This window comes from Lichenostomus cassidix, chromosome 20 (genome assembly GCF_008360975.1).
Source record: "Lichenostomus cassidix isolate B80296 chromosome 20, HeHo_3.0, whole genome shotgun sequence".
Taxonomy (NCBI): Eukaryota; Metazoa; Chordata; class Aves; order Passeriformes; family Meliphagidae; genus Lichenostomus; species Lichenostomus cassidix.
This window is the reverse complement of record NC_139500.1, coordinates 11,129,918-11,151,398: the sequence shown is the minus strand read 5'-3', so window position 1 is coordinate 11,151,398 and position 21,481 is coordinate 11,129,918. Positions and strand designations below refer to the sequence as shown.

General features: G+C 42.9%; 1 protein-coding gene across 1 annotated transcript in view; it reads left to right on the top strand.

The window, feature by feature from the left end:
- PTPRT (protein tyrosine phosphatase receptor type T) overlaps positions 1–21,481 on the top strand; it is a 416,079-nt gene that overhangs the window by 260,887 nt on the left and 133,711 nt on the right. Inside the window, exons 8-9 of the mRNA XM_085079316.1 lie at positions 4,137–4,433; positions 5,669–5,778. Of these exons, the coding sequence (XP_084935442.1) occupies positions 4,137–4,433; positions 5,669–5,778 (407 nt within the window). The remainder of the gene's footprint in view (positions 1–4,136; positions 4,434–5,668; positions 5,779–21,481) is intronic.

The following is a 21,481-nucleotide window of genomic DNA, read 5'->3' as shown; positions in this document are numbered from 1 at the left end:
AGCCTGACCCCTCTGGCTGTCCCCTCCTGTCAGCAGCTGTGCAGAGCCACAAGGTCCCCCTGAGCTTCATTTTCTCCAGGCTGAGCTCCTTTCCCAGCTCCCTCAGCTGCTCCTCATCCGATTTGAGTTCCAAACCCCTCTAGCCTTGCACATCCCAAGGATTCCAGAAGAGTTCCTGGCTGCTGAGTGTTTGCTGCAGCCCACCAGAGTAATGACAGGTAGAGAAACATCACTGGGGAGGTGGTGTTAAAAAATACTGTTCAGTCCTTGACTTTGATGTGAACGTTCAAAATGAAATTAATGGTTCAACCAGGCTGAAATAAAAATACAGCATTTGCACAGTGAAATCCCAGAGACTGCAATTTTCCTTGCGTGGGTTCCAGACTCCTTTCAGTAGAACTGTGGCAGATTTTTCTTAAGCTTCTTAAGAATTTTCTTTATTGTTTTCCCAATGTCTCAGGATATGTAGAAATTTTACTTCAGATTACACGGTTTACACCAATATCTGATCTCTTAAGTATTTGAGTTGGGGCAGTGTGTTTCTGCCTTGCTTTGCTGGGGATCTTTGTTTAGTTGAAGCTGAGATATGTATTAGCAGCTTTTATTCCACTAGCCAAGTACAAAATTACAACTTTTCAGATATTTTCTTGCATTATTTGGAAGCTATAATTCCATGAATACAGGAATGGAGAAGTTTGTCCAGTTTCAAATATCAGCACTACCAGAGAATTGTAGATGAATTATAAATTTGTTTTTTCTTTTGGGGGAAAACATTATGAAAAATGGATAATGACAGTGAGGTTGCAGGAATAGGTGCTGCAGTTCTTTTGAGACTGAATACTCACAAAGGGAACAGGCAGAAGGAATTTTATAGAGAGGACAGTAGGACCACTACCCTTGAAAAACAACAATACAAAACCTCATCTTGGAAAAGGAGGTTTCAATGGCTTCTATTGTGGAGGGAATCAGTACGACAACAGGAAAACATTTTCAAAATTATATAATCTCGGTATTCAGAAGAAAAGGGGATTGAAACCAAGGGAAGAAAACCAAGGAGAATATAAAGCTTTCCAGGGCCAGCTTGTGTTTGTTGATTGAACTCCAGTTTGGTTTCTTTCTCTCTGAACCTGAAATTGAAGTCATTTTTACTTACTTTTTCTCCCTCTGCTCAAGAATCTAGACAGCCACCAGATGTCAAGACTCTACCCTTGCAGCCAGGGACACCTTGGGATATGGGGATTTGAGACCTGGTTTAGGATTGGCAGCCTGAGAACAGATGGCTCTTGGGACAATGTGGTGTAGTGGGCTCTGCACTATGGGTTTTGCCTTCTTGCTTTGTATCCCAAACTCATCTGTGGTCCATAAATCAGTTGCTTTCTCCATGAGACTGCTGCAAACCATGTGTGTGATGGAGCTTACAGCATTTCCAGCAGAGTTTTGAGCAGGATTAGAAACTGGTTGAGAGGAGGCAGCTTCCAACACTTAGAGTTTGGGGTAGGAAAGGAAAGGGCAAATGTGGACAGGATGAGAAAGGAAGCTAAAAACGGCAGGGAATCTTCCCTAGCCCAGCTTTGGGCAGATGAGTTGGTGAGGTGATGCTGGATGAAGTTGTTCCTTACCCACAAGTACAGTCAGCATGTCTGACATCAATAAACCAAACACTCTCTAACTGCTGATTCACTCCATAGCGTGACTGACTCAAAGACAAGAACTAATTTTAAAAATAAAGGCAGTTTAACATTAACATGGAGGTTACTTGCCATTTTCACCTGCATTATTGGCTTGGTGTGAAATGGTTTTGCCACATGTCAGCCACATTCTGAGCTGGGCTCTGCACTTTGCTGCTTGGTATAATGTGGAGTTCAGCAGGGCAAGGACAAATATCTGCATTTGGTTTTGGTTTTGTTTCCTTTGGATGCATTTTGGAATGGGGCTTGGGCATCCCTTTACTGTTTCAAAGGCTGAAACATTTCAGAGAACCATTCTTTTGTTCACCTTATTTATCTGCAGAAACATGCACTTCATGAATTTATGGTAAAATCAATGCTTAGCACCTAATGCTAAGTATATATATTTGTATATTCATGCATAAAAACTTCCAAATTTCTAAATTTTTTTTTTTTTTTGGACACACAGATTTAAACACTCACATTTAAGAGGTGCTTTCTGGATGCTGAGGGATTGACATGATTTATATGAAAGCCTAAAATATTTGCTAGCTTTAGACCCCTGGTCTTTTAATATCCATCCTATTTCCAAAGTGTCTGCACATGTGTGTATCTATATAAAGATGCAGAATACTTTCCCATTGCCAGTCCTTAGGGGATTTTCAGCAGTAATACAGAATATGCAGGTTGTTAAAATGTATTTTCTGCTTATGCATGAGTAGATTGAAGTCAGGGTGTCTGGTGTGTGCTTTACTCTCAAAAATTACTAGAAGGGTTTTTTCCCACTTTAATTATCTCTCAAAGAAGTGTGACTGGTATTCAGGAGTCCTTCCAAATTTTTTGTTCCCATGAAAACGTCTTTTTCACAGGTTGAAGTCGTGAGAGAATATGAGAAGTGGGCAGAACCCTAAATTGTGCTGTAAATTAAGAAACTTTATGTGAAATTACGTATATTCTAATTACCTCGCCCAGATATATATTGAGCAAAAGAGCAAATACAAGTTGAAGAAATGTCAGATAAACAAACTATGGCATCTGTTGAATTTTTATGATCTGACTTATCTCAAACACTGATTTTACTCAGTCATCCTTCATTCTTTATATCTACATGTCTAGTGGCACATGCATTTATATTTTATATAAAGGGCAGAGTGTAGTCAGAGCATTTGAGTTAGGCTGTTAAAAATAAATTAAGGAACAGCAGGTGAAAATGATTCCTCCACATGAATATTCAAAGTGTACCTCAGCCAGATACTGTAGAAAGAATAATAAAGAGCAAAGAAACTTTGATGGGACCAAGGTGTGGAAATGATCTGAAATTAAAGTTTTATTAGCACAAGGTTGAGATGACTCAGAAAACTTTCTCCAGGAGTGGCAGGATCTGCCTGTGCACCCCACTGCCAGAACATCCAAGAGTTTAGCAGCTGGGGGGACACTGGGATGTTGGGGGTCCCACAGTTGGTCCCTTAGTCTCTATTCTCTCACTCTTGGGCTTCGGGGTGAGCAGAGTGGGTTTGGGGTGGCAGGGGAGGGTGTAGAGGTTGTGGCTGAATCCAAAGTTGAATCTTGAGTCCATTCCTTCCCCAGGGGGATTTCCTGGGTGTTGGCATCACTTAAGGCTGGACTCACCAAGGTCCCTAGGCACTGTCAAGTAGGCCATCAACTACTATTATTTTTTTCATTAATATTTTTTGTAAAAATTAGGAAAGCACAACTTGCCCACCCCTTACCTGCTGGAATCCTGTTGCCATTGTTGGATTCAGTGAGGTTTCACAGGAATAAGGAGCAAAACCACTATTGAGGGCCCTGTGACAGGAAATTTCCAGGGAAAACTCAGGAGCCAGAATGCAGTTGGGCATCTGGCATTGATGCCAGAGTGATTTTTGCCTTTTTTCTTTTCTATATTTGTAACCTTGCCAATATTTTGCCTACCCTTTCCCCCAGCTAGAAAGACCAAAGCCATTGCAGAGCTACGAGGCCCCTCTCCTATCTTGTTTCTCCCTGGGAGCCAAGGTTGAGAACAAAATCTTGAAGACACACTGTCATCAACAAGTCCAACTAGTAACAGGGCTGGGAGGCTCCAGAGAAGAGAAGGGGTTTGGGGGGAATCACATCACCACTTGTCCTGTGAATTGGTGCTTTTGATCAACTATGCTAATTTCCTCAAACCTATCAAACTCAGGTATTCACCCCTGTGAGGCTGGACTTTTGTGGATATTCTTCCAGAACTGCCCCTGGAACTCCAATAAAGATCCACTTTTCTATTACCTCCTCTACTAAAATTATCTCAAGTTTCACTTCTAGGCTGAAAGCAACAACATTCACAACCTCTAACTCACACATCATACAGACAAGAACACCCAGCACCACGCAGTGCTGGGCCACTCCACACAGGAGAGGAAGCACATTAAATGGATGGCTGCCTCGTTTAAATACCCAATCCCATTTCTCTCTCTCCTCCTGCCCCAGACCCGGTGCACGGCCCCCAGAACGTGGAGGTGGTTGACATCCGCTCGCGGCAGCTGACGCTGCAGTGGGAGCCCTTCGGCTACGCCGTGACGCGCTGCCACAGCTACAACCTCACCGTGCACTACCAGTACGTCTTCAACCAGCAGAAATTCGAGGCCGAGGAGCTCATCCAGACTTCTTCCCACTACACCCTGCGGGGGCTGCGGCCCTTCATGACCATCAGGCTGAGGTTGGCCCTCTCCAACCCCGAGGGCAGGATGGAGAGCGAGGAGGTGGTGGTGCAGACTGAGGAGGATGGTGAGTTGTGCTGGTTGGGTTTGGAGGGAAGACTCATCTTCAGGTTGGAAATAACAACATAACCCTCTGTGCCATGAGACTTGTAGCAGCTTTTCCTGGCCAGTGTGTTTGTTTGGCATGTAAAACTTGTAGGTTTAAATGATTTCCATTTCACAGCCATGTTCTCGGAAAGGGCAAAGATCCCTGAAGTGCTTGGGCATTACAGAGATCAGACTGAACAGCTACTGAAGAGCTGTAGGTTTAATTCTTCATATTCTAAACCACCCAGCAGCTTCCTTTATCACATTGACAAATGTAGTCCTGGCATTTGTTGATTTTTCTTGTGCCTTCACAAAAGAAGGCATCCCAAAAAAATGTATAATTCCTTCCTTTCCAGAGCATAGCTTTGCTCAATACCAATCTCTGGACATCACATTTTACAGAGATCTCAGAAGCAAAATTAATTGTGGCTATAAAAGAACAGTTTTCTGGAGGAACTGATGGAAAGCTTCAAAGTGTTGTTACACCACCTGAGCTATTTCAGACCAAGGACTAAATTCCTCTGCCTGGGCTGTAGAAGTTGCTGTCCTAAGTTTCTCTCAGTGGAAAGTGGTTCCTCCAGCCAAATAATTCACAGGGGTGGACACAAAAGGATGGCAGATATTTCAGAAAAATGAGCAGGTTTTTTATCAGACAGGCTTGGGAGCTCATTTAGTTGGTTATCTCCCACAGCATTAAAATTTTGCTGGAGTAGGTGAATTTTCGAGCTGGCCTTGTAGCTGTAATGAAATATAAATCTTGCATTGTTACTTTACTAAGCAAATCAATCTTTCATATTGATAAAGGTGTGCAGCCCGGTAGTATCTCCATGGCAAGGTGCAGTCTGCCTGTTTAGGTGGAGAGTTTTGCTCTTGTGTGGGTGGAGAAGGACAAATTAAATTCCCTGCTGCTGCTCTGCTGCACTGGAATAAAATCCTACTGAAATTAGCGTCATATTTTCATGGATCTGATTTTATTTGTCACTTAGTGGTTTTATTAGAGTATTGTTATTTGAACCAAAAGTTGAGAAATAAGCCTTTCACATTGGTAGTAGCTTGGTAATGGTAGTGCCTTGAGGGATTTTAATTTTTAATTTTATTTATTTTTTACTCAGAACTTCCTCTGTGGAGGTCTTTTGGTGTCTCATGTGTGTGCAGCTGGAGCTGGTGGTAGTTTTTAATGCAGTTTGTTGGGGTTTTTTTTTTATTCCCCTGCAGTTCCTGGACCCGTTCCTTTGGAATCCATCCAAGGAGGACCTTTTGAAGAGAAGATCTATGTGCAGTGGAAGCCTCCAAATGAGACAAATGGCATCATTACACTCTATGAGGTGAGAAGAACAGATTGTTGTCAAGGAATACGTGCCACGGGGCCCTTTTCATATGTGTTTAAGCCAATCCTGAGCTCTGAGACATCTCAGCAGGTGCTAAAAGAAGCCTGATTTAAATAGATAAGAATCTTGAAGATAGTCTGCTGCTACCACTGAAAAAGTTTTCCAGTTCAAAAAAAGAGTAAGGTTTCTTTCCAATATTTGTGGCAAACTGAGAGCCACATGTCTCAGGTGTTTGGTTCCTGCCTTTTTTCCTTCTTCAGTAGCTCTGAAATCTGTTTACTTTCTTTTTTTTTTTTCTTCTTGAGATAAAAAACTGTTAGGTTTTATACCTACACACTGTGACTGATTCCTCTTTGCCTTTCCACCAGTCACAGCACTTCTGGCAATATCAGCAGAATGTAACAGCAACTCTTATCTTGCAGTGCTCTTTTTGAACATTTCAGTGATGCATTTATCCACCCCAACAATTTCTCTGAATGCCAAACAAAGTGTAGAGCAGGTTCTGGGCTGATCATTGACCATGCTGTGCTGGATGAGAAATAAGCAATTAAATGTGATTCTAGAGTGTATCAGAGGTGATGTTTCTTGGGAAGGTGAGGGAGTGTTACTGCTGTCATGTGCTTCTGGTGGAATTCTCCATAATGCTGAGCACACCCAAATATGTGAAACAGGAGTGAAAAAGGAGGGACTGCTTTAGAGGATCATGTGAAATGAAAGAGTCCTACAAGGGAGGGTAAGGGCACTGGGATTAAACAGCAGAAAATGGTGCACTAGTGCTGGCTGAGCATGTGTCAGTTCATGCTTCAGTATTTACCTCTGTAAGATTAGAGAAAGTGACAAAAAGTTTTGCTTTTACCTTGATGTAAAAACCCTCCTTGGGGATTAGTGCAACATTTTCTGACACAGAAGGACAAGAACCAATATTTCACTATCTCTTTAGTGCTTTTTGTACAAAGTTACTTTAGAAAAGCCACAGGTGTAAGAAGCAGCTCTGCCACCACCAATGAGGTTCTGCCCCTTCCCCCTTCCCATCCAGCCTCTCCATTTGGGACAGCATTTCCTGTGACATTGTCACTGAAACTGCAGGAAAAACAAAAACCCTCCAGCAGCATCTTAGTGTTAGAGTCAAGGCATTATTTATTTCTGGCCAGGATGTTGTTCTGGCTGGGATGTGCAATAGCAATCATTTAATCCATGCATAGGCCAGGTGTGCAGAGAGAATCGTTCCATGGCACATGGATTTTACAAGATTTTCCCTAAACCTTATACAGTCAAAACCCATAGAACTTCATTGGTTTAATGTTCATTGGTCCAAAGTTGTGTAGTTCTTAGTATTTGGTAACTTAAAATTGCTTTTCCCAGGCAAAGGCGAATAAATCCCCTGACTAAAGTCATGTAAAAAAAACATTTACCAGTATATTTTCCAGCATGCCACTCCCAGATCTCCTTGCTAGCACTGGCTGTCTCTGTCACAGCCAAATGGAAAAAGCCAAACATGTTTAAAATCACTGAGCAAGGGATGCAACTTCCTCCTGTAGTTACAGGACACTTTAAGGTCTTAGCTCACAAAGTGTAGACTGAGATTGATACAACAACACTAAATACATGAATAGAAATTCCTTTTGCTAATCTCATGTCATTTCAGCCAGGCTGAAATCCTCGACTCAGTATGGAGTCATTGTTGGTCACTGTTGAGACACTTATGGCAATGTGTGCAGGGTGCAAATCATCTGTCAGTGCTAAAACAGAGCTAACCCTCATCATTTCATGGTTTTTGGAGGTGTCTGGGTAAGGAATTAGGCAATAAAGCTGGGTGTTTTAAAGGAATTATTTTAAAGGAATTATTCTGAACAGAATCAGTTACAAGTCCATTTTTTTTTCTGGCAACACAGGTGACCTATAATGGAACATATTTAAAATAACCCAAGTCAAATGATGCAAATGATGCAAAAATAACTCCTTTTAATTTTTAAAGAAGCAGTTTCTTACTAAAATATTGCCTTGGGCTCAGCTTGTTGAAAGGACTTCAGCAATCTGAGCAGCTTTTCTGGCTGAGCAGCTGCATGAGACACTTTAATGCCTGCAGGGTTGTGATGCATCATGACAGTGCCTTTGCCCCTGAAGTCATGTCACTGCTCGAGTCTCAGCGGAGGCACAAACAAATTTTTCTTTTCTGATAATGATTCCCTGAATATTTGGCAGCTGGAGACAAAGAGAAGTCAAGGTGAATTCAAACTCTTCCTCCTTTTCCTGCTCCCCCTCATCTCCAGAAGGATGAACATCCAAGTGCTAGGAACACTGTGAGAACCAGAGTGCCTGGAGGTAGTCATGAATGAAAATATTGTCCTTTCCTGTCCCTTCCTCCTTATGAAAATTCATACAGAACCTTCCATTGTCCATGGAAAGTCCATCAGCTGGAGATAAAAATCCAGGAGAGCAGTTGCACATAACCTGGGGAAATGGCAAGGCACTCTCAGGTGGTTTGCTCCTTTTGGAACATGGGGATCCATGCAGGTGGAGCCCATGCAATTCCTGTGCACTGTCACTGGGAATTCTGCTCTGTCCTGGCAGATTCAGTGATGTTCCAGTGAATTTGCAGCTCTCTGGCAGCTCTGCAAGTGTCTTGCTGTTATTAGGGAGAAACAAACATAAATTCCTATGAGCATTTGTTAAATCAGAAATTTCCTCCGAAGCACTTATTATTTTAGGAACTTGAATTAGTGCTGGCAGGTCCTGCATTACACCTGCAAGTAGCTGGCTCAATTTACATATAGGAACTGTGCAACTGAGAGTCTCAGACTCTTCTGGGCACAAACCCTCCTAATAACAACAAATAAAACCCCACCTCTTCCTCCTGGTAATAGTTCCCTCCTCACCATCACCATTACAATCTGATACATTGTGTCTGGATGCTGTATTTTCTCTCCAATTCTGTTTTAAAAAAATGTTGTAAGCTTCTAAAATGCTACAAAATAATCACACTGTCTATTCCACTTACATCGCACTTGCTTTCCTTTGGGACTGATTTTCTTCTCAGGTCCCTCATCATCCTTGCAGCTCCCTGCCAGATGTCCCCATAACCCAAATTGCCACTGCAGTTTTCATATCCACTGCTTGGGTGCCAGCTGGGCTGGGATTCAGAAGCACAACCTTCAGCAAGTCTTTTGGCAGCCAGAAGCACTAATTCCATAATGACTGAACACTTCTAAAGAGCCTAAACAAAATGGAATGACCTTAATGAACCTTTTTGACTTCTGCAAGTCTCTTCTGACTGATATTTTTCCTTCAAAATGCTGCCGTTGCCTTTTAACAAAGCAAGAGCATTGAATTTAAAAGTGTTTTATTGCATTTAAACCCCCTCTGCGTTCAGTTGCAGAATTAATTGTTTCACTGGGTACAGAAACAGCTGGATTTTTAAACAGAGGGACCTTTTAGATCCCTTGTAATTGCAGGTCTAGATGTTTCTCTGATTGCAGCCTCTTTCTGGGAGCAGAAACCTCTTGTTCCAGGCAACTCAGGAAAGCTCCAGGAGTCCCAGATCAGTGACTCAGTGTGCTGGAAAGATCAGGATATGAGCTGGGTAGAAAGGGAGGGATGGAACAGACTGTTCTGGGTGCTGGGGAGCCCAGCAAAGCTCCCGAGTGAGTGGTGAGTTAGGAGGTGTCTGTCTGTCTGTCTGTCAGGAAAACCTTTCAGGAGATGCACAGGCTGCTGTGGGAGGTAACAGAAGGAAAGCTGAAGGTCTCTACCAGGTGCCCAGGTAGCTTCAGGGTGTGAAAATACCTGCAGGAGGCAAGGAAATCAATCTGTGCTCAGAAACACAGCTGAGCAGCAGAGCTGGGCTTTGCTGGTGCCTTGGTTTGGGTAAAATGCTCCACAGAGGTGGTTCTGCTCGTGAAAGAGGCACTGTTACACTATTACAGTTGTTATTGTCTCTGGGAGCCATCTGTGAGTGGCACAATTTAATAATATTTTAGTAATCCTGTCCAGCAGTCAGTCTCCTGGCAGACTGAAAGCACCACAACTTGTTGAAATTTTTATTTTGTATTTTTTTTACCCAGTCTTGGAAAGCTGCTCTGCTTTAGAATCCCTGACAATCAAATAGTGCTTGTTGTCCTCACACCATGTGGGAGTTCAGCTTCAAAGCCTTTGTGTACAAAGACATGCAACAAAGGTTTATTCTTTTTAATTTATTTCTTCCTAAGTGTGTGTAAAGTCAAACTATCATCAAACAGACTTCCACTGCCATTGAGCTGCAAGGGCAAGCAGTCTAATTTAAGGTCATGGACCAGTTTTGGCACTAAAATTCTCCTGATTTTAGATGATGTGAGGTTATCTTAAATGTATATTCTGTGTAAACTTGAACATCTAGAAAATGGAAGTAAAAAAAACTTATTTATATCTGCATTTGGCTGTTCCTTGGGCAGCTGAAAGCTTGCAGGTGCACTCAGTGAGCGATGTTGGCTTTTGCTTTTGTAAATATATATATTTTTCTGTGTAATCTATTTCTCAGGATTGTCAGTTTTAGAAATATCACACTTAAACAGGAAGAAAGAGAAGGAAACCCACCTAGCATTGCTGTCTGAAATAGCTGTCACATTGCTTGGGGGAAGGCATTGAAATCCTAGCAGCATTTAAAGGGTGGCTCCTGAATATTCAGCTCCTTGGCTGGAAAAATGGCTCCCAGACTGGAGCCATGCCTGAAGGCAATGTTGAAACAGCAAACTGTCTTTTTAAACATTGTAAGGTGCAGTCCTGTGATCACTTCCATCCTCATCTTTAGGACTGTTAAATCCCTGGTGGGTTGAGGGAAAAATAAGGATGCATTTGCAGCTTCTAACTAGCTGGTTTTGTCAGTCACTGTTTCTGAAACGCTGTAAATCTCTATTTTAATGCCAGGAATAATAACACAAGGGACTTTCATACAAAATTTCAGCTCCTTAATGGGATGCTTGGAGCCTGGTACCTCTAATCCCGGTGGATTTGAGTTTAAATTGCACTTCAGAGGCTACAGATCCTCTTAGTTACCATGTAAAATTGCAGTCTGCCCTTCTTCATCTCTCCAGTTGCCAAGATGCCATTCCTTCTCCATCACCTCACTCCCTGTTTGGGAGGCAGGAGAGGTTGTTTCACACAAACTGCCTCTTTAGAGTGTCGTGCATGAGGTTAGCATTTGTGGGATTCATTGCCTGTATTTATGAAAGGGTGGAAACAAATTCCTTCCACCCTTGGTCCCTGAAAGTGCATACTTATTATAACAAAAAGCAGGATTATCTGGTGTGATAGCTATGCAGGGATATGCATCCATTTCTATTCATAGCCCTTTTTTAAGCTATTCAGGAAACCTGAGGTTTTTTAGGATAAAATCTTTCCTGCTAAAAGCTGTTGCAAATAAAAGTTTCCCCAGAAAAAGCTGCAAGGGCTGGGAACTCAGCTTTAGTCATTTGTTTGTTTATTTAAAAGGTTTGGGGGTTTTTTTGGTTGCCAGAGTGAAAAACTGCTCCCACAAGAAGGAAAGCAACGACCACAAAATCTTGCAACCAATTCATATAAAGCTCTACAGCTGAAATAGTGGAAAGATGACAATTCTCCGAAATTGCCTTCAGTGAGAAGTGGCTTTGAATGTTCCCATGAAAATCAATCACGTTACAGCTCCTGGATTGCATTCCTGGTTTGCAGGATGCTCCTGGGATGGAGCTTTGGGCTGTGCCACACACAGCTGGGGCTGCTTTAGCTGAACGTTAGCAGAACGTTCAGGAGATGCTGTCAAGTGCTCAAAACGCAGGCAATGATCAATTAAAGTCGGGCTATTGGGCTCTGGCTTTATCACTCATCTGCAGGGACATGGCTGGGAATTGTTCTCTGCTCATCTGCTGCACTAATGCTGTTTTCCTCTGCCACTGGATTTATAAGATGTAGTCTATTGTTTGTCCACAGTCCATGAAAGTCAATTACATCAAGAATAAGGGGTTTGGTACATCTGTGCTGTATTGAATTAGACTTCTTTAATAATCCAAACTAGCAATGGAAGTGTGTGGCCATAGATCCTCTGTTAAAGTTTGAAATTCTGTCAGCCCTGTAGGAGGCTGTGCCACCCTCTCAGTGACGTCCAAGGAAAGCTGTTCACATCCACCCAGCTCAATTAGTTCTGAAATTTATGGCTCTTAGCACAGAAGGGCCCTGGAAGAGGGCTGGGCTGGCTGAAGAGAAATTGTTTATTTTATGCCTGCTGACTGTAGTATTTACTGAGCACTCGGTGAGCAGGTTGGTTAAACGCTGCCAGTGTTCTGGGCTCCACTTAATAAAGATTCAGGCCAGAATCCGGGAAATGAACAGTGCTGATTGCACTGATTTATTCCCATTTCTTGCCAGTTGAGAAGGATGATAAATCTGAGCATTGCTTGCTCTCTCAGTGGCTTGGGATGCTGTGTTAGCCACAGATCCTGTGGCTGTTTGTAGAGCCAGGCAGGGCTCAGTGAGACACCTTTCCAGTGAAATTGGAGGATCACAAGGTCACAGGAAATATCTTTCCCCCTTAGTTCCCACGGAGAGCTTTCTCTGCTGCTCTCCCCATTGTTTAATAAATTATAATAAATTAATATGGCTTGTAAACTCCCTTTCAGCACTAGAAGTGTGCTTGGGTGACCCCCCTGCCACACACAGGCATTCATTAAAGTGGCTTCTCTGATGGTGCAAGAAGAGCAGTTCTGGTGAAACAGGATGGCTTTCCTTCCCCATCACGTCTGGAAACATCAAATGCCATGGCAGGACTGAAGTTTGTTGGATCTGTGCTGATTTGAGGCTGTGGGGAGGGAATGGGAATTAGGCTGTGCTCACTGCCTGGCAGGTTTTGGGGTGATGGCTCTGCTTGGCTCCTCCTGCTCCTCCAGCTGAGGAGGATGCAGCTCCAGATAGGGTGTTTAACTCAGGGGTTACTCCCTGTTGGAAAATCCACCGTATTTTATTGCTGCCGTTCCTCTCCAGCCTGTCCCAGTTACTTTAACAGCCTTAAACTTAAGGAATGTATAAATGGTTCCCTAATTAGGGATGCTCTTCTGAATAAGCACCTCAAAGAGCTTTTGAACAAACTTCTTCAAATTATATAGGATTGTTAATTGTGTGTTACTCACTCGCTGTTGCTTGCAAGATGTGCCTAACTTGGGAGCATTTGTTAATGAGGCTTTTTTAAATCCTGTGGTTTCCAGTAACATCTTAGGGAGAAAATGAGAGGGTTTTTCCGAGAAACTCAGATGTCAGGGTTTTTAAAATGTATGACAACCTCCAGGTAAGTAGCATACTTGTGTTATAAATAGAATGAATCAACTGTTTAAAAAAAAATTGCTTGATCAAGCTTTTCAGAAATAAAAGCATAATGTGGTCCCTTGAGCACAACAATTTCTTTGATTACCTTTTTATTGTTCTTTTGAAGCCAATAGACATGCAGTGATATAAATCCTATGCAAATGAGAAGATATTTGGTTACAACAACACTTTTTTTCTAAGGAGCTGAATTATTTTATTGTGCACGTTGCGCTTTTTTAAGCCAAACTAAATGATAAGAACTGAAAAAAACCTCCAACTTACTCTTTCTTGTAATGAAGTTCAATTTTAAAACATCCTTTTGTAGATACATCAGCATCTTCTCTTTCTGCCTTCCAATGCTTTTTTTTTCCCCAGAAAAAAAAAATACAATTTCAGCCTATTCTTCTTTCTTCTCTGTATTGCTCATGCAGGAGAACATCTGATCCTTAATCCCATTTCCTCCATCTCATCTCTTCACATGGCAGTTTTACCTGCACACTTAGAGTACTACAAAGCTCTTTAACAACTCCATTTTCAGACCTTGCAGTATTTTGTTTACCAAAATGTAGCAGTTAGCTAAGTTGAAAGCAAACTGCAGATGCATGTTTGCACTTCCTTCCTAGATTGTGGATTTTTTTCCCCTCTGTTTCATCTTCAGGATTGTTTAATTTAGAAAATAGATATGCCTGAATAATTCAGATGTGGCTTCATCCTGTTAAGGGGTGCAGCTGAGGAACTTTGTAAAAGAGGAGAAGGCAGTCAAGGTGATCCTTGCATCACCTTCAGAAGGAGTATGGATGTGGATGTATGGTTACTTTTGGGAAATTCACCTTTCTGCTGGCCTTACTGCTGTGTCTCAGAGCCAGTCTTTATGATCCTGCCATCCAGTGGACAGGATGGGTTTGGGTTTAGTTTTCTGTGCCCTGATCTTTTACCAATTCCTGTCACTTTGGGTCCATTGCTTCCCTTTTCCTTGTCCTTTTGCCTTCGCTCTTGGTTTCCCTTTCCCTGATCCCTGCTCTCCCTGCTGCCCCTGTGGTGTCACTGGCACTGAGGCTTTCAGAGGATGAAAGCTCAGCACAGGGAGAACAACTTCTCCTTTTGTTCTCAATTCCCCTGCTTCAGTCTGAAATTGGGAAAAGCAGCTTAGGGTGAGCCTGGCTGGGGCTTGGAGCAACCTGATCCAGTGGAAGGTGGCAGGGGGTAGGAATGGGGTGATCTTTAAGGTCTTTAAGATCTTTCCACCCCAAACCATTCGGTGAGGCAGACACTTGGAGAATAACTGCAAATGCATCGCTTAAGATCCAAGTGACTAAACCTCCCTGATCTCACAGTTGTCACCCACAATAAGAGCTGAGGCTGGTATTTGATCCACAAACGTGGCCAAACCATGTGTGACATGTGGGCTTTGCTTCTGCTGCTCTCTGGTGTGCAGCAGCCACAGCAGCTCTGAGTGATGCTGTTCTCACCCTACTGTGGGTTTTGGGGTTTTTTCCTTGCCCACAGCTTCCCCTACACCCAGTGCATCATGGCAAACCACAGTGAGGTGTTTGAGGCAGAGATTTTGGCATCCAGGGAGAGCTGAGGAACAGGAATGGAGATTGAATAACTGCCTCAGTGCTGCAGTCCTATCAAAGCAATTTCTATAGTTGTCATTTTCTGCTATTAAGCTGAACAATGAGGCTCTCCAATAAAATCATATGAAATAACAGCTCATTAAAAGCTCTCCTTAATATATAGCATGCTAATTAATGTCAGTGGGGTGCAAACTTGAATGGCAGAATAGACTATAATGTTTAGAAAGTAGGTAAAATAAAAGAAGATATTTTATCATTAATGACCTTTTAGTAAACCTAATGAAATCCTTAATGGCCTGAATACATTACTGAGGTGCTCCCAATTGCTCTGCTACCTAGTCCATTCCTCCTCCTTTCCTCACAGACATTAAACTTGGCTTTGTTTATGGAAAACAACAAGCAATAACATCCCAAGGAAATATGAACAGGAAGAAAGAGTCTGCAAAAAGGAGAGTAGAAGAGACACCTCAGCCCTGCTGTCCCTGGTCCTGGTCAAAAGTGGGTGTAGGACTGTGTTCTATCCTGCCTTGGAGATGTGTTTTCTGTGCTTGTATTCAGGTTTAATTGCCCCGTGTTTACGTGGCTCTCAGTAAATAGGCCAGGGAGCAAATGGGCCTCTTTTATTCCCAGGGTCTCCCTAGGTTAACTTCCATATTCATTCCTAATGAATAGCTGCGCTCTGGCTTTTTATACTCCTACCAGCCATGCTGTGCTTGTGCTGTGACTCAATTAAAGGACTTTATTCTGCAGGGCTTTTAGTCTTTCACGTGTTGCCAGCTTTAAATATAACTTGCAAATGCTGATTAACTCTGCCTTAACCTTATCCCGAAAGTAGTAGTACAAGAGTGGAAAAATGAAATGCCTTTGCTTCCTCCCATTTCCTGGATGAAATTTAGTGGGCTGGGAAGGATGTATGTGCAAAAATTGCCTGGCTTAAACTGAGTTTTAAGATGGAAAATGTCCCCATTCATCTGGTCACTAAATACATTCTTCAGTTCTTTATTTTTCCAATGCTGGAGAAGGATCAGGATCGTTCACTCACCTGTTCACCAACTCTTTCCTGCCATTAGAAGATAACTTCTTTTAAATTACTTCCTTTGTGTCCTACTTAGTGCCATTAACCTGAGTCTCCTACCCCAAAATGTGTGAAACTCCCTGATAAGATTGAACCCCACACCCATCCCAGCTGCAATCTGAAGTCACCTGCAGTAATAATTGTTCCTAAGGATCACAGGAATTTGGGGAATCTCAGCAAAGCAGAGCCCCTGGCTTGCTGTGTAATCATGTTTCAACCAGCTCTATGGGACTATGAAATGGATTGTCCCCTGATGTTCCTACACTCCAGAGCCACACTCTGCTGGGCAAGTTAACTCCTTGTTAATTCCAAGCACAAAAAGAGCTCATGGCTTCTTCTCCCATTCCTGCAAACCAAGGAGGAAGGGAGCATAAATCACCTTGAAATCAGAATTTGAGTGCTTTGTTTTCCCAAACATCCACCACAACCCTGGTGCTTTAGGAGAAAGATGCTCAGGCTGTTGGCTGCACACAAGGGAGCTGGGATGGATGGCAAAGCCAGCAGTGGTAATGACCAGGTGGTGATCAAAGCTCTGCAGGAATCATGAAAGTCTGAGGGGAAGGAGAACCCAACCAGTGTCTTGTTAGTGTGGTGTCCTCTTGGATGTTGGAGTCAACTCTCTTCTGGAGCTGGAGAAAAGAAGGTGCTGTGAAGGTACAGTCCTGAGGCAATGAAGGATATTCCACCTCAGACACCTGCATGGAATTGTGTCTGGACAGAATTCAATTCCTGTTTCAAACTCCCTCATTTCAGGAATATTTTGGTCTTTCAACCAAAGCGAAACTTCATTGAAAGAAAACCCAAAATCAACTCACCAGTGAAATTCTAGGAAATCCTTTTTACACCTGAGTCTTGTCCCTGGAATATAAAACATGTCTGACAGTTTTGGATTCTGTGTTGGAATGTTCCCAGTTCAGGGTCACTCTGAATTTCAGGTCTGAAACACCTCTGCTGATGGAAATTAATCATTAATCCCTGGGCTTTCCTGGGCCAACACCAAAGTTCACAGGGAGGAACCAAGAAAAGCAAGGCTTTTGCTGTCACCCTTAAAATGCTTCCACAAGGCCCATGTCTTGGGGAGAAACTCTGAGAGAGGACACAGGCTAGGAAATATCTAATCATAAAATAAAACAAAACAACTCCCCTCTCCTGAAACAGCAAAAGGTGCTTCTACCCAGATTTGCTGTCTTTTGGGATGAATGATTCTGTTTCTCCTCCGTGAGCTCCCATGTGAGGGTGATGCCCAGTTCTTCCCAAGATGCACTCCTGGCAGCAGAGCTATGGGAAGCAGTGGGTTTATTTGTTTATTTTCTTTTGCACAGAGCACAAGGGCCTCATGGCTTCCCAATAATTATTTTAGTTTGTTTCTTGAAGAAGAGAAATCCAAACACAAGTCATGCATGCAGAACTCCTGCATGTTGCTGTCTAGAACATTTTTCCTTTTAGTCCTGGATAAGTTCCTTTTTCCACTGAGCCGAGAGGTTTTTCTGAGCTATTTAACTCTGTGACAGTGTTGAAGTTGCACTGAATTTAAAGAAGGAAAAAAATGCATATACAGCATTACTAACCTGCCATTTTCTTATTTAGGCCAAAGACAAATTAGAAATTATTCAGGTTATCCAGACAAAAGCTACATCCTCCCCAACCCATCATCCTTATTATTAATGAACTTTGTGAACTCATCCATGCTGCTGCTGAGCAATCACTGCTGCTTGGTGGATGTAAGTCAGTGCTTTCCCTCATAATCTAATCTTTCTCTCTCATTGTATTTTATAAAATCTGTCTTGCAATGCCCCTCATTCCAGACACATTCCCTCTTCTTTCCAAACTCCTCTCTGCAATAGAGAACAGGTTTCCAGCTAGATAAAGCCGTGGCTCCAGCTTCCAGAGGAGTTGCCAGCAGGAGAAAATTCTGTGCTCCAGTGACACTGAAGTTGTAGCAGCCTTGGCTAGGGCAGGAGTGATGAAACACAGCCCTGGGCTATCAATTGCACTGACTTGGGAACAAGGGGAATTCGTTCTGCTTTGCCTGAGGCAAAGGTCTGCCATGCTGTCAGCTGAGTTTCTTAGACTCTCCTTTTCCTCTGTCATGGTAATAAGTACCAAGAAAGCTGCTTGTGAAAGACTTTTGAGGAAATCCCTTGTTACCTGCTACTGGTTTAGCTTGTGTAATGCCAGCAACGGCGGCAGAGGGACATCTATTTCTGGCTGCTTTTGCTGGCAGGTTTAAATAAAGACTGTGGACTTTGTGGGACTTTGGAGCAGCCTTTCTGGACCATGAGAAATTCCCTGCAGCTACAGTAGTTTGCTAGGAGTTGTCAAGGGAAGGATGACAATCAATGAGCTGCAGCTCTGCCTGCTTGGTGGAGATCTTGGTGTTTTCCTTTGTTACTCTGAGCTCCTCAGTGGCATGAGAAAAAAACCACATCAGTGTGTTTGACATTTCTAATAGGGAAGCGTGGTAGCAATGACTCTTTTTTTTTCCCCCAGCAAATCTGATAAAGAGGAAGCCCTAGTGAAGCATTCATGCCCAGGAAGGATCAAGATGTGCAGTTTACCTACTGCTTTTTCATGTCATTACATAATTGTTTTAGCAGCTTCCCTCCTCACGGGCTCCACGCACATCTCGGTGACCAAGCTATTTGCTGGGATTTAATCCAGTGCTGTCTAAACAGAGGATCTGTGAACATAATCCTTAATGATGTGCTGGGGGCACACACTGCTTGTGGAAGTCTTGCTTGTGATTAATCAATTAAGCATGAGATAAACCTAGCAGAGTTTTGGTAGGCAATTCGAAACCTGCCGAGGCTCAACGTGCAGCTGTTTTGTTTGCAGTTCTGCACTGGTGTTTCAGAGTTGTCTGAAATTAGATAAGCACAGAAATAAAATAACTCTCCAATTGTTGCTGTGCATAGCACACCCCTTTAGGAGTGATAGCATATGCTTTTTGGGGAAAGCCACCTTTTTGTGCCAAATAGGACTATTTATCCTACAGCCCTGGACAGCAATGATTTGCCACTCCTGCCAGTCTGTGTGCAGGTGGGTAAGAGACTGTGGTTTGAGTTTGCTGATCTCTGTGTTACTGCACTGAACAGGCTGAGATTGGCAGAACTGCCATCTGGTCAGGAGATCTCAGAGTTCTCACCAGGCTATTACAGGTCTTTCCTGAACTTCTCAGCTGTGTCAGTGCAGATGAGAAAACTGACAGGAACTCTTGAGCAGTGAAATGTTCCTGTGGGATGACACTGATCCCTTGAGGAGATTGTGATTCTTCCCAGCAAAATGCCAAAGTGCTGCCCCTGAGTGCCCAAGGGTTGGTATCGTGCAGTGCATGTCTCTTACCCTCTCCCCAAGTAAACAGAGGGAAAGAAAATAATAGCAAAAGCAATGGAGAGCTTTGAATTAGTTTTCATGCTCAATAGCAAATGTTGGAAGAGGTGGTGTTTCAGAAGATAGAGATGCATTTCATTTTTCAGAGGATGTGGTGGCTCCTGCTGCTGGTTTTTCTGGGAGTTCATATTGAAAAAGGACAATTATTCATTTATGGGAAGACCACTTTTCCTCTGCATTCTGTCCTCACCTAAAGGGCTGCAGGATTTGAGCAGAACACCCTGTGACATGGTTTGCACAGCTTTTACCAATATGACAGTCTCTAAATTTACTGTTTATAAATATTTCTGCATATAAATTAGTGATTATAAATATTGCCTGCAGCTAAAAACAATCTAATACAACCCATCCAGCCTTGTCTGCCCCTCGGAGAGCCATTGTTTTGTTGAGAAAGGCAACAGATGAGGTGACAGAGCTCTTCTCTGAGGTGACACTTGTTTTTCCTACTTGCCACTGCAGGCAGATATGTCTGTGGATTTAAATGTAGAGGAAGATATGTTGCCTTCTGTTCAGCAGCTTTTCCTTTTCACAGGCAAGTCCCTGGAGGGAAATATGCTTCAGTGGATTGGGACTATTGCTAGGCATCAATGCAGTCTCCTATTAAATTAAAATTACCATCACTGCCAAGAACCTGCTGTGCTCAGGAGCCAATGTCATGCATTTGAGGCAGGGACAAGAGATGACCATGGAAGAGCCATTGGGTTTCTGCCTTCTTTTCCAAATTTGGAAGCTGAGTTGATGGCTAGACAAGTTTTGTAGCTCAAGACCTCAAATCTAGTTGAAGATATCTATGTCAATCTGGCTTGTGTCTGACTTCTAGAGAGATTTCTGGGGTCATCCCTTTCATTCAGGACACACACACTCTGGGCTATTGAATTTTTGTGTGCATCTTCATCCAAGTTCTAAATATTATGATGGTAGACTTATCTAATTAACAGCAGACTTGGAGTTTGATCATCAGTTTCACAGAATATTGTGAGTTTTAAGGACCCACAAAGATCATCAAGTCCAGCTCTTAAGTGAAGGGCCCATACAGGGAATGAGCCCAAAACCTGGTGTTTTCAGCACCAGGCTCTGACAGGCTGATCTAATCTCAGGGTCTCTTCACTAAAACTGGATTTAATTCCCTTTGTTCCTGATTTGTAGCTGTGATCCCTGCCCAATGCCATTCCCTGGAAATGTTATCATTTCTTTAGCTTCTTTTGGGTGTTACAGACACTGCAAAGGGAGAGTCTGTGTGGGAGACCTTGTGTTGTATCCCAGTGTCTTTAACAAGTGTTCCTAACAGCTGTGTTCTCAGTTCATTGATTTTTGTCGATGTGACAGTAAAAATAAAAGGAGCCGTACCAGGGAGTGAAAAAAGAGTGAACAAAAAGCCCACAAACCTCCCAGTGTCTGCAGCTAAGCTGGTTCTGGCTGTGAGAGTGGGAAGAGTCCTCTCTCTGCAGATGAGTTCTGTGAGCAGCAGGTCGTGCAGACATCAGAGACTGTGAAATAATGACTCTGTGTCAGAGTGTGGCTCGTGCTCTCGTACTGCCATTACTTCTCTTCCCACTCAGAGTACTCATTGTACCACTCTTCCAGCAGGATAAACATATCTGGAATTAAGATGCTTAGCTGTACCCTCATAAAGGAGCTCCTATTATAGAGGAGGGATCCTGAGGTTGTGATGACAATCCAAAGTAGTGCTTTCCAAAAGGACTCCTACAGACTTAATTCTGCCTTGTCTTGCATCTGTTCACATCAGCATCTTGGGGTCAAGTTGTTTCCATGCTGGGCATGTTTTCAGAGGACATCTTGACTTGTGCAATGCTCTGGGTAGATCTGTCTCACCATTCTCATTCTAATAATCAGGTGATTCTTTGGAGCTGCAGAATACAAGTTATTAATATTAGCTCTCCATGGATCTACTTGTGACCATAGTGCACAGCCAGTGGATGGATGTTGTCTGGGAAGGAAGATTTAGTTGTGAGAAATATCTGAGTAAAGTAATCCTTTTAGAGGGAGTTGGACTGGGCTTTTTATGGACATTTCAGCTGCACATTGTGAGGAGTGAAAAGCTCTCAGTGAAAAGTTGTTGTCAGCCTTGCATGGCAGTGCCCTGTGTTTCACTGGCCCCTCGTCACACCCTGCTGATGTTGGGTTTGTGGGACTCAGTTCAGAGAAATGGGGTAAAAAATATAACAGAACCCGTTTGGCCTGCAGAGCCAACATTGGAGAGACAGGAGATGAGTTGGACCCAGCTTGGCACTTGGAGTTGTCACTGAAACTGCAGGAAAAACAAAACCCTTCAACAACATTTAGTGTTAGAGAGTCAAGGCATTACTTTATTTTCTGGTCAGGGTGTTGTTCTGGC